General features: G+C 49.1%; 2 protein-coding genes across 16 annotated transcripts in view; one reads left to right on the forward strand and one right to left on the reverse strand.

The window, feature by feature from the left end:
* Positions 1-759, reverse strand: part of PLD3 (phospholipase D family member 3) — a 32,285-nt gene extending 31,526 nt beyond the window's left edge. For 10 of the 12 annotated variants that reach the window (XM_025366435.1, XM_025366431.1, XM_025366441.1 and 7 more), the window contains exon 1: positions 419-524. The gene's annotated coding sequence lies outside the window, so the exon portion shown is untranslated. Of the gene's footprint in view, positions 1-418 lie in introns of all 12 variants that reach the window. The other 2 variants (XM_025366443.1, XM_025366433.1) reach the window with 2 other exon arrangements.
* The window catches only part of C19H19orf47 (chromosome 19 C19orf47 homolog), a 29,714-nt gene continuing 17,849 nt past the window's right edge, over positions 657-12,521 (forward strand). The window contains exons 1-2 of one of the 4 annotated variants that reach the window (XM_025366447.1): positions 657-747; positions 7,382-7,486. Coding sequence is in view for 2 of the 4 variants with exons in the window: in XM_025366444.1 (XP_025222229.1) it covers positions 676-747; positions 7,382-7,433 (124 nt within the window). In the remaining 2 variants the exon portion in view is untranslated. The other 3 variants (XM_025366444.1, XM_025366446.1, XM_025366445.1) reach the window with 3 other exon arrangements.

Below are 12,521 nucleotides of genomic sequence, written 5' to 3' on the forward strand. Positions count from 1 at the left end.
GAACCCCTCTCAAAAAAAAAAAAAAAAAAAGAAGAGCGACGGGGACAGTAGCCATGCGAAGGTGACTTGGGGGTATGATGAGGGTTTAAGAGAAATGAGGATTTTATAAAGGAGAAATGGCAACAAAAGCGGGATGCAGGTAACACACGGCGATGACGCATTTAAAGGGAGCGATTACGACCTATGGTGGCAAAGAGGGCTTAAGGGGAAGGAAAGCGAGTTAAGGGCGTTGATGGCGACTTTAAAGAGGGTGATGGCGACAGAAGGGGAGTTGTGACGATTTAAGTAGGATGAGACAGAAGGAGAGGAATGGTGACATAAAGGGACCGAGGACGACATAAGGGAGGCGATGCATTATAGCGGGGAGGACAACACGAGGAGGGTAGCTGAGGCGCCGCGCCCCTAGATCGCACAGTACCTGCACTCCACGTCTCCCACTCCGGGACCCAGCCCCACACGAACCTTCCAGGATGTATCCCCGCCTGACCGCCCCCTTGCCGCGCGCAGGCGCACTACTGCTAGACTGCGGGCCCGCGGGGGCCAGGCATGCGCCTTTCTCATTGGCCGCGCCGCTGGCTGGCGTCGGGCGGAGGAGAGCGCCCGGCGAAGGTGGGCGGTCACGTGACGTACACGCCCGCACTCCTGCTGGTGATGGTGGGCGGTCACGTGACGGTTATGGCCGCACTCTCGCTGGTGGCGGCCTGGTGGGCTAGAGCGGCCGCGGGCTGGTCAGTTCAGCTTCCTGCGGTGAGGGGGTGCTTCCGGGGCGGGCAGCCCGGGCCGGGGGTGGAGTGTCTGACAGTTGGCGCCGCCGGGAGGGAGGGCGGGCGGCGCGAGTGGGCGCGGGCCCGGTGGGCCAGGTGAGGCGCGGGCCGGGGGTGGTGGGACTGGGCCGGTTGCGGTAGGGACGGGTGGCGTCCGGGGCTCTGGACTCAGTTCGGGCTCCGCTGTACGGCTTCGGACGTACGATTTGTTTCTCTGAGCCTCAGTTTCCTCCCCTGTGGAATGGGGGTTAGAATCTGACTGTATCATCGGCTTTATAAATGGGAGTGAGAAGTCAGGTCGTGTACGTTGGATCCCTTAGCTCAGCTCCTCCGCATAACGCTCACTTCGTTACTATACTATTATTGTTAGTATTGATGTTTGCGCTTAGTATGAAAAATTGTTGGGTTTGGAAGCCGTCGGATTTTGGTTCAAGTCCCGCTCCACTGTGAGGCAGTGGGGCCTGTGTCTTCGCTTCCTTGAACCCCTTTTTTTCTCATCTGTACAGTGAGAGCAGATAGTCCCAGTATCATAGGGTCGTCTTGAGGATTCTGACGAAGTGTGTGTGTGTAGAGATTTTAAGCAGACGGGCTGGCACAGTGAGAGCTCGTGGATTGGGACTATAATGATAATGATTCTGAGAGTCATTGGTGTAGCTGGGAATTCCATGGAAGTAGGGGGAGAAAGCTCAGAGACAGCAATAGGAAAAACTTAGGACTGGAGCTGAGAAAATCGACATCCTGCCGCTTACTATTTGACCAATTTTGCTGAGTCCTGAAGTATTAGTTTTTTTCTTTTTCTTGATCATGACTAGTGCATTTTTTCCCCCAGTAAATTAATTTGAGAAGGCAAATTTGCATTGCTGTCTTCTTCTTCTTCTTCTTTTTTGAGACCGAGTTTCTCTCCTTGCCCAGGCTGGAGTGCGATCTCGCTCACCGCAACCTCTGCCTCCCGGGTTCAAGTGATTCTCCTGCCTCAGCCTCCCGAGTAGCTGGGATTACAGGCATGCGCCACCACGCCCTGCTAATTTTTTTGTATTTTAGTAGAGATGGGGTTTCTCCATGTTGGTCAGGCTGGTCTCGAACTTCTGACTTCAGGTGATCCGCCCGCCTCGGCCTCACAAAGTGCTGGGAGCCACCGTGCCTGGCGCATTGCTGTCTTCAGTGAAAAACTAGCATTGCTGGCCATGAGAGGAAGGAAAAGTTCAGGTAAAATACAATGGAAACTGAACAGCTTGTTACATTGTACACTGAAATGGAAAGATAATTGAAAAAGGAATACTACGTATTCCCTTTGAATAGGAATACTGTTCAGAACTTGTACTGTGTGATTCCCTGTTGTCAGATCCCATCGACCCCCATCGAGTTGTCCTTATGCTTGTTCCCAGCTCACCCTTTGTATACAACTAGCGTTAAGTCAGTGACTGTCCGTCCCACTGTTTCCCTAGATCACTGAAGATTTGTTTTATTTTGATGCACACTTAACATCGCACTTACCACCTGCTGTGCATCTTCGTTCTAAGGATTCTGTTTATTAACTCGTTTAATCCCTGTAACACCGTTAAGAATGGGTCCTTGGCTGGGTGCGGTGGCTCACGCCTGTAATCCCAGCACTTTGGGAGGCCAAGACGGGCGGATCACGACGTCAGGAGATCGAGACCATCCTGGCTAATACGGTGAAACCCTGTCTCTACTAAAAATACAAAAAATTAGCCGGGCATGGTGGTGGTAATCCCAGCTACTTGGGAGGCCAAGGCAGGAGAATTGCATGAACCTGGGAGGCAGGGGTTGCAGTGAGCCGAGATCACACCGCTGCACTCCAGCCTGGGTGACAGAGTGGGACTCCATCTCAAAAAAAAAACCTTTTTTTTATTTTGAGATGGTGTTTTTTTATTTTTATTTTTTATTATTTATTTAATTTATTTTTGTTTTGAGACAAGGTCTCACTCTGTAGCTCAGGCTGGAGTGCAGTGGTGCGATCTGGGATTACTGCAACCTCTGCCTCCCGGGCTCAAGCAATTCTCCTGCCTCAGCCTCCTGAGTAGCTAGGATTACAGGTGTCCACCACCATGCCTGGCTAATTTTTGTAGAGATGGGGTTTCACTATGTTGGCCAGGCTGGTCTCGAACTCCTGACCTTGTGATCCACCTGCCTTGGCCTCCCAAGGTGCTGGAATTACAGGCATGAGCCACCGTGCTGGCCAGGAATGGGTACTCTCACTTTTTTTTTTTTTTTTGAGATAGAGTCTCACTGTTGCCCAGGCTGGAGTATAGTGGTGCAGTTTCGGCTCACTGCAACCTCTGGAGTGCAGTGGCGTGATCTCGGCTCACTGCAACCTTCGCCTCCTGGGTTCAAGCAGTTCTCCTGCCTCAGCCTCCCAAGTGGCTGGGACCACAGGCACCTGCCACCACACCCAGCTAATTTTTGTATTTTTAGTAGAGACAGGGTTTCACCATATTGCTGGGATTAGCCACCACACCTGGCTAATTTTTTGTATTTTTAGTAGAGGCGGAGTTTCACCATGTTGGCCAGGCTAGTCTCAAACTCCTGACCTTGTAATCCACCCACCTTGGCCTCCCAAAGCATTGGGATTACAGGCATGAGCCACTGTGCCCAGCCACCTTTCTTTTCTTTTCTTTTTCTTTTTTTGAGGCAGAGTCTCGCTCTGTTGCCCATGCTGGAGTGAAGTGGCATAATCTTGGCTTACTGCAACCTCTGCCCCGCCTGGGTTGAAGCGATTCTCCCACCTTAGCCTCCCGAGTAGCTGGGATTACAGGCATGCGCAACCATGCCCGGCTTATTTTTGGTAGTGATGGGCCTTCACCATATTGGCCAGGCCAGGAGGTCAGGTTGGTCTCGAACCCCTGACCTCAGGTGATCCACCTGCCTCGGCCTCCCAGAGTGCTGGGATTACAGGCATGAGCCGCCGTGCCCGGCTTTTTTTTTTTTTTTTTTCCTTTTTTCAACAGTGACAGGGTCTCACTGTATCGCCCAGGCTGGCCTCAAAATCCTAGGCTCCAGAGATCCTCCTGCTTCAGCTTCCCAAAATGCTGGGACTACAGGTGTGAGTCACCATACCCGGCCTTACCATTCTTATTGTGCAGTTGAGGAAGTGAGGTCAGAAAGGTTAAGCTACTTGTTCAGAGTCAGGATTAGGACATGGTAAAATTGGGATTTGGATACAGGTCTTCTAAGGGCTTAGCACATGGAGCCTGTTATGTGGTAATTCCTTGAGTTTTGGGAGCTGCTGTCTTTAAAATGACTATTATAATTTTCCTTATTCAGAAAGTCAGTGCTGGAGATGGGCTTTTAGGATTGTGGAGAGAGGAAATTGAATCCAGTAGGGTCTGTAGCACTTGGGGAAGAATACCAGTACTTAAAGGATTCCGGTTAGCATTAACTGAGACATTGAAAAACAGACCATAGTACCTGGCTTGTAGTAATCCCTCAATCAGCATGAACCGAAGCCATTGGACTGCCTGGGGTCCAAGTCCTGCTGCTGCCTTTACTTGCTGTATGATCTTGAACTCCTAGGCTCAAGGGATCCTCCTGCCCCTAAAGTGCTGGCATGACAGGCCTGAGCCACTGTGCCCAGCCTTTTGCTGTGTGATCTTGGACCTGCCATTCTTATCTGTAACTTGGGACTCATTTTTCCATTTTTCTGAGGGTGGTTGTGAGGAGTCACTGAGATGTGTATATGCTCAGTTCCTGGCGCATAGTAAACACTCAGTGGGAGTTACTCCATGGGCATCAGAATCAGGAAGAACTTGTTTCTGAATCCCAGTAAGGTTAGTTGCTAGATGTGCCATTTGATAAATGACTGCACCTCAATGAGTTGGGGTTTTTCATCCGTAAAAACAGGGCTAATCATAGTCCTCACTCACTGAGCTGTTGGGATGCATCTGCATGATGCTTGGCCCTGGTCCTGATGCATAGTTAGTGCTTGGTTTGTGAGATGTTCTGTCTGACTTACTGAGACTTCTCCGTGCTCTGTTCTTTGAGAGATGCATGTTGTATTTTCTTTTCTTTTCTTTTTTTTTTTTTTGAGACAGAGTCTTTCTCTGTCACCCAGGCTAGAGTGCAGTGGTGCGATCTCGGCTCCCTGCAACCTCTGCCTCCTGGGTTCAGGCGATTCTCCTGCCTCAGCCTGCGGAGTAGCTGGGATTACAGGCACCCACCATCACGCCCGGCTAATTTTTGTATTTTAGTAGAGATGGGTTTTTACCATGTTGGCCAGGCTGGTCTCAAACTCCTGGTCTCAGGTGATCCACCCGCCTCAATCTCCCAAAGTGCTGGGATTGCAGGCATGAGCCACTGTGCCTGGCCTGTGTTGTCTTTGGCCAGTGGTAAAATTCAGAAGGGAAATTGGATCTAAGAGTGTTGAGTACAGGACAGAGTGATGTCTGTGGTCATACTCATCAGTAAGAGATTGAGCAGAAGACCAAGTGCCTGTAATCCCAGCACTTTGGGAAACTGATGTGGGCAGATCACTTGACGTCAGGAGTTCGAGACCAGCCTGACCAACATGGTGAAACCCTGTCTGTACTAAAAATACAAAAATTAGCTGGGTGTGGTGGCGGGTGCCTGTGGTCCCAGCTACGCGGGAGGCTGAGGCTGGAGAACCGCTTGAACCCAGGAGGCGAAGGTTGCAGTGAGCCGAGATCACGCCACTGCACTCCAGCCTGGGCGACAGAGTGAGACTTTGTCTCAAAAAAAAAAAAAAAAATTGAGCAGAAGCCAGGGAAGGGCAAGATTAACAATGCTGAGGATAGAGAAGAGAGTCTCATATGTAGGGACTTAGGGAAAGGTCACGAAGTAGATGGCAGTGGAGCAGAAGGAAGGAGAGGTTGCCAGGAGGAGACAGGTATTCCAGGCACAGGTGACATCCTCTAAAAACGGGAGGCCGACAAAGCACCTGTGTGGGGAAGGAGGCCTGGAGGATGAGATCAGGCACAACACCTCCAGGGTGCTTAGTAGGCACCAAGCACTGTCTCAAGTGCTTTTATTCATAGAAACTCATCTAGCTCTTACAGCAGTCCTCTAAGGTAAGTCATGTTTGCACCCTCCCAATTTACAAATGGGGACACCATGGCCCGACTGGTGAAGTCACTTGCCGAGATCACACAGCTCATAAGTGGTAGAGCTGGATTTGAACCCTACAGTCTGGTTGCAGAGTTCTTACTCTTGACCACTCCATTATACCATCAAAATCTGTTAGGGGATGGGACAGATTTTATGGGGTTGTAAACAGGAAGGTTCTGGGACAGAGGGCTTCTGCACCTCATGGAGGGGTGAGGGAGGATCAGTACTGGGGGCTGCGGTAGATAGAAGGGAGCAGAGTGAGGGGAGAGGGCAGAGGACCCGGGTCAGGGAAGAGGCAGAGGGCTAAGTAGGAAGTTTTGGCCAGGGCAGTGTAGGCCCCGTGATCTTGGAGTCGGATAGCGTTGAATCAGCACATGAAAAAGTTACTTCCTTTAGTTCCCATTCAGCACTGCTTTTATTGGAGATAGTCTCCACTGGTGCTAAAATGTCTTTAACACCACCTTTCTACCATCTGCTAATGTAAGGGAAAATTGGTTTTCCATGTCTTCTCTGGGACGCCTCATGATCAGGTCACCACTTCTGTGACCTGTCTCCTCCCAATGTCCTCCCTGCTCGCTCCACTGCAGCCACGCTGGCTCCTTGCTTTCCCTCCAGCATGCCAGGTGAGCCACTGGCTCAGGGCGCTGGACTTGCTGTACCTTCTTCTGGAACACTTTTTCTCTGTAAAACCACATGGCTCATTGCTTCCCTCCCTTTAGCTCTCTAAATGTTGCTTTAGGTCTTCCCTGATCACTCTGTTGAAAATTACAACCACTCCCTTCCCAGGTCCTCCATGTCTTCTCCATGGCACTAAAGGCTTCCTAATGTACTCTACTAACTGTTTGGCTTGTTTACTCTCTGTCTCCCCTGTCGCCTGTACCCAGCTAGCTGCTAAGTTCCATGGCTTTGTTCACCTTGGTATCCCTAAGAGTGCCTTACACATAGTAGGTTCTCAGTGAATAGGGTTTTGGGTTTGTTTGTTTGAAGACTAGTCAAGTGCAGTAGTGAGAAAGGGAGAAAGAGTAGAATAAGGAGTTCCATCTGTAAGGGACTATGAACAGTCGATTGACATAATTCATTACCTTTGGACCAGCCTGTTTTTTTTTTTTGAGACAGGGTCTTGCCATGTTGTCCAGGCTGGTCTTGAACTCCTGGCCTCAATTGATCCTCCCATCTTGGCCTCCCAAAGTGCTGGGATTACAGGCATGAGCCAGCACGCTTGGTTGGTATTTATCGTTAACGTTTTGGCCAGAAGTGTCTTATTTCTGTTGCACTCCTTTTCTAGCCAACCTTTTGGGGTGTGTGGGAATGGAACTGTGGACATTTGCTGTCCCTGGGCCTTGTCTCAGGCACAAGCGATGATGGTGGTGGCAGCTCTGTCCCAGGCTGACTTCCTGCCAGCTGCTCCAGGCTATTCCTGGGCGGTGAGCCTCTAGCCCAGGAACGTTCCTCTGGCATGCAGGCAGACAGGCACAGGAGAGGGACAAACACTCACAGCCGGCAGCAACTCATGGGCCCTCTCCTCTCTTCTCTTTCAGGCTCCAGGGAGCAGTGTCAGGGCCAGGGAGACGATGGTCTCCGTGACTATGGGTGAGTCTGTGGCCTTCTCTCCAGGGCCCCCTCTCCCCACTGCCCTTTTTGAGGTATGGCCTTGGTGGGGGACGAGGGGGTGGGGGAGGGAGGGCTGGGTCATTGGCAGGAACAGCTGTACTCTGAGGACTGTGGCAGGGTGGGGCTGGAACTGCTTGAGGCCTGCCCGCCTCCTCGCCGGATCTCTCTCCTGACTGTATAGTTTAGCTGTGAAGAACGTGGGTTATGAAGTCCAGCAGGTCTCCCACGTGGCCTCACAGAGCCTTGGTTTTCTCACCTGTGAAATGGAAATGATATTCCCACATCCTGGGATTAAGGAGATTACAGCATGTAAAAGCTTGGGTGTAGTTCTAAACAAACTTTAGGTGTTATTATTATCACAAGCCTTAAGCTCTGTATTTGGGGATTGCTAAGGCGCAGATATTAATTGGTGGCTTTGAAAAATGTTGACATTTATTATAATGTAGAAAAATATATTTTATATATATATAATTTTTTGAGAAGGAATTTCACTCTTGTTGCCCAGGCTGGAGTACAGTGGCACGATCTCGGCTCACTGCAACCTCCACCTCCCAGATTCAAGCGATTCGCCTGCCTCAGCCTCCCAAATAGCTGGGATTACAGGCGTGTGCCACACGCCCAGCTAATTTTTGTATTTTTAGTAGAGACAGGGTTTCACCATGTTGGCCAGGCTGGCCTCGAACTCCTGACCTCAGGTGATCTGCCCTCTCCAGCCTCCCTAAGTGCTGGGATTACAGGCATGAGCCATCATGCCTGGCCCATAAAATATATTTGTATAGTTTTAAGAGTGATTAAGAAGCAAAGTCTGAGTATATCCTTTTTTTTTTTTTTGAGACAGGCTCACACTTTGTTGCCCATGTTGGAGTGCAGTGGTATAATCTCGGCTCACTGCACCCTCCGCCTCCCAGGCTCAGGTGATCCTCCCATCTCAGCCTCCTGAGTAGCTGGGACTATAGGGACACACCATCATGCCCGGCTAATTTTTATATTTTTTGTAGAGATGGGGTTTCGCCATGTTGCCCAGGCTGGTCTTGAATTCCTGTGCTCAAGAGATCCTCCTGCCTCAGCCTCCCAAAGTGCTGGGATCACACAGGTGAGCCACCGCGCCTGGCCTGTATTCCTTTTTTTTTTGAGACAGAGTCTTGCTCTGTCACCAGGCTGGAGTGCAGTGGCACGATCTTGGCTCAATGCAACCTCTGCCTCCCGGGTTCAAGTGATTCTCCTGCCTCAGCCTCCCGAGTAGCTGGGACTACAGGCGCACACCACCACGCCCAAATAATTTTTGTATTTTTAGTAGAGATGGGGTTTCATCATGTTGGCTGGGATGGGCTCGATCTCTTGACCTTGTGATCCACCTGCCTCGGCCTCCCAAAGTGCTGGGATTACAGACAGGAGCCACCGTGCCTAGCTGCCTGTATTCTTTATAATTCCATTCATATAAAGCATAGAAGCAGACAAAATCAGTCTATTTTGTTAGAAGGTGGTGGTTGCATCTGGGAAGGAGTGAGTAGAGACTCCAAAGGGAATATAAGGGGTTCTGAGGTGTTAGAAATATCTCATTTCTTGATTTGGGTGCTGTTTACATAGGTGTGTCTGATTTAGGAAGATCTGTTGACTTGTGCACTTTTTTTGCATGTACATTATAGTTCCGTAAAAAGATTGAAAAATCCAAACCCTGTTACCCATCCAGATCAAAAAAAGAGAACATTGTCAGCCCCATGAGAGTCCTACCCCAATCACACTCCCCTCCGTTCTCCATATGGAATAAACCATTTTGTGAATGTCTTTTCTTGCCTTACCTACCTTTTTTTTTTTACAATGGAGTTTCGCTTTTGTTGCTTAGGCTGGAATGCAATGGCGTGATCTTGGCTCACCGCAACCTCTGCCTCCTGGGTTCAAGCGATTCCCCTGCCTCAGCCTCCGGATCGAGTAGCTGGGATTACAGGCATGCCCCACCATGCCTCACTAAATTTGTATTTTTAGTAGAGATGGGGTTTCTCTATGATAGTCAGGCTGGTCTCAAACTCCTGACCTCAGGTGATCCACCTGCCTCAGCCTCCCAAAGTGCTGGGATTACAGGTGTAAGCCACCGCTCCCGGCTTTCCTTGCCTTTATAGTTGTATTATCAATGGGACATTCCTATTCTATAGACTTTGGTTTTGAAATTACATGAATGAAATCATACCTTGTGTTCTTTTGTATCTGGCTTCTTTTGCTCAACATAATGTCTAAGGGTCATCTGTGTTGACTTTCTTTTCACTGCTGTATAGTATTTCACCTTGAGAGTGACCACCATGTGTTTATCAATGCTGCTGTCAGTGGATATTGCATTATTACTGGGTTGGGGCTATCACAGACAAACTACTGTGAATATTCTTGTATGTGTCTCCTGCTGTGTGCAAAAAGCCACATCTCATTGATTCCAAGACTCACATCATTGCACAACTTAACATTTCTGAAGTAGGGGTATATCTTATTGCTGGTGCCTTATGACAGTTTAGTTGACTGCATGTTTTCCTTCCTTAGCAATACATGAAATGATGGTGTGTGCTGAATGTGGGGACTCTTTCCATTCCTCAAACACTGGGTTTCAGCAATCTTTTGGTTAAATTCACAGGCTTTGCCTGGTCCCTGTGAACTGATTGGTCTTTACAACTAATTGATCACAACCAGTTACAGATTTATTTGTTCCTTCTCCCTTCCCACTGCTTCACTTGACTAACCTTAAAATCAGTCAGTCAATTAATCAATCACAGGCTTTGGCTCAGACAGCTACCCCCAGCCTACGTGGTACTTTTTTCTCCCCTTAATAACAGCTTAGTTTAGGTATAATTCATTTATCATACGTTTTACCTAGTTAAGGTGTACAATTCGATGGTTCTTATATTCTCTGTTCACAGAGTTGTGCAGCCATCACCATAATCAATTTTAAAACATCTTTATCACTCTCTCTTGAAACTCCATACCTTAGCAGGGTGTTGTGGCTCACGCCAGTAATCCCAGCACTTTGGCAGGCTGAGGCAGGTGAATCGCTTGAGTCCAGGAGTTTGAGACCAGCCTAGGCAACATGATGAAACTCTGTCTCTATAAAAAATATAAAAAATTGCCGGGCACTGTGGCTCACGCCTGTAATCCCAGCACTTTGGGAGGCCGAGGAGTGTGGATCACGAGGTCAGGAGTTTGAGACCAGCCTGACCAACATGGTGAAACCCCGTCTCTACTAAAAATACAAAAATTAACCGGGCATGGTGGCACGTGCCTGTAATCCCAGCTACTTGGGAGGCCAAGGCAGGAGAATCGCTTGAACCCAGAGGTGGAGGTTACAGTGAGCCGAGATTATGCCTCTGCACTCCAGTCTGGGTGACAGAGTGAAACTCCATCTCAAAATAAAATGTGTGTATATATATGTAACTTGTGTGTGTATATATACAAAAAAATAGCTAGGCCTGGTGGCACGCGCCTGTAGTTTAACTACTTGGGAAGCTGAGGTGGGAAGATTGCTTGAGCCCAGGAGGTTGAGACGGCAGTGAACTATGATTGTGCCACTGCACTCTGGCCTAGGCGACAGAGGGAGACCCTGTCTCAAAAAAATTAAAACCCCATACCCATTAGCAGTCACTTCCCCTGTCCTCCCAGCAACCACTAATCTACTTTCTCTTTAGATTTGCCTGTTCTAGACATTTCATATACATGGAATCATTATGTGGTGCTTTTTGATAGTTAGAGGTGCATGCTTCTGGCCAGTGGGACCCAGGGCCCTATGGCTGAGCAGGTGGATAGTGCCTGTGCAACACAGGGAAATGGTACCTCTTTCCTGTGGCCTGGCAGAGGCAATCCTAAGCTCCTCGCCAACCTCAGTCCCCAAGGGCCAATCAGCACCCGGGGTAACTGGCCTGTGGCTGGCTGGGCAGGGACCTCCTTGGAGATGTGACCCATGGGGCTTCACCTGAGCCCTGCACTGCCACTCATGTAACACCTGACCCACAGTGTGTCTGTTTCCCTGCTCTGAGTCTCTATTGTCTTAAAAGCAAAATGGGTGAGGTAATAACAGGTTTCTTCTATTCTAAAATAGCATGGATTGTTGGATGTACTGAGAAAGAAAAACAGTTTGCTAATTAAACCATGGCACACCATCAGTCATGAAGTAGATCCTAGTTTCGGAGATGTCAAAATGTGAAAAAAAAAGTTCTGCTTTGAATCAGTGGTCTTAGCTACCTCCTGGCCTGGCAGGCTGGGGTCAGTTTGAGGGTCAAACCCACCAAGAAGCCAAGAAAATTTAGAAAGAATAAAGTTTCATAGGTGGGGTCTGCCTGGTCTTGGCTGTGGCTCTGTGTTTAGTGGTGATGGGAGTAATAGTAGTAATAATAATAATAATAATAGCTGACATGGTTTGAGGATATCCTCTGGGTTAAGCATCATTTGAAGCCTTTTATATGGAGTTTCTCATTGAGTCTGCACAGTGATCCAAGGACACTGGTGCTGTTATCACTAAAATCTCAGCTACACAAGGGCTGGGACTTCATCTTGTGCCTTGTGGTATCCCCAGTGCGTAGGACAGGACCTGTCCTTTGCCAAATGCTGGGTAAACACTTGTCAAGTCTGTTATCCCGGGTTTACAGATGAGGAAACCAAGGCACCAAGAGTTAACTTACCCACAGTCCCTCCATAGGGAAATCGCAGGGTTAGGATTCAAACCCAAGCTCCGAAGTCCGTGTTAGTAACTTCTGTGCCTCTCTCTGAGGGAAGTTTGCTACTGTGGCGGGTAGGGGGCTTGCCAAGGCTCATGGGCTGGCTCTGTGACACTTCTTTCCAACCACCTGTGGATCCTGTCATCCTCTGGGCCTAAGCTGGCTGATAGGGACTAGGGCAGAGAACCCAGAGTCCCAGTTACCCTACATCAGTCATGGGCCCAACATGTGTAGTGATGCAGAGAGCCAGCCCTGGGGCGGGGTGGAGCTGTAAGGAGAAAGGCTGTGGGGTTTGGGAGCTCTGCCCCTTGTTTAGCATTGTTGCCCAACCTTTCCCTGCCTCATTTTCCTCGGCAACTCAGGGGAGTCTTAATACTGC

This window comes from Theropithecus gelada, chromosome 19 (genome assembly GCF_003255815.1).
Source record: "Theropithecus gelada isolate Dixy chromosome 19, Tgel_1.0, whole genome shotgun sequence".
NCBI lineage: Eukaryota > Metazoa > Chordata > Mammalia > Primates > Cercopithecidae > Theropithecus > Theropithecus gelada.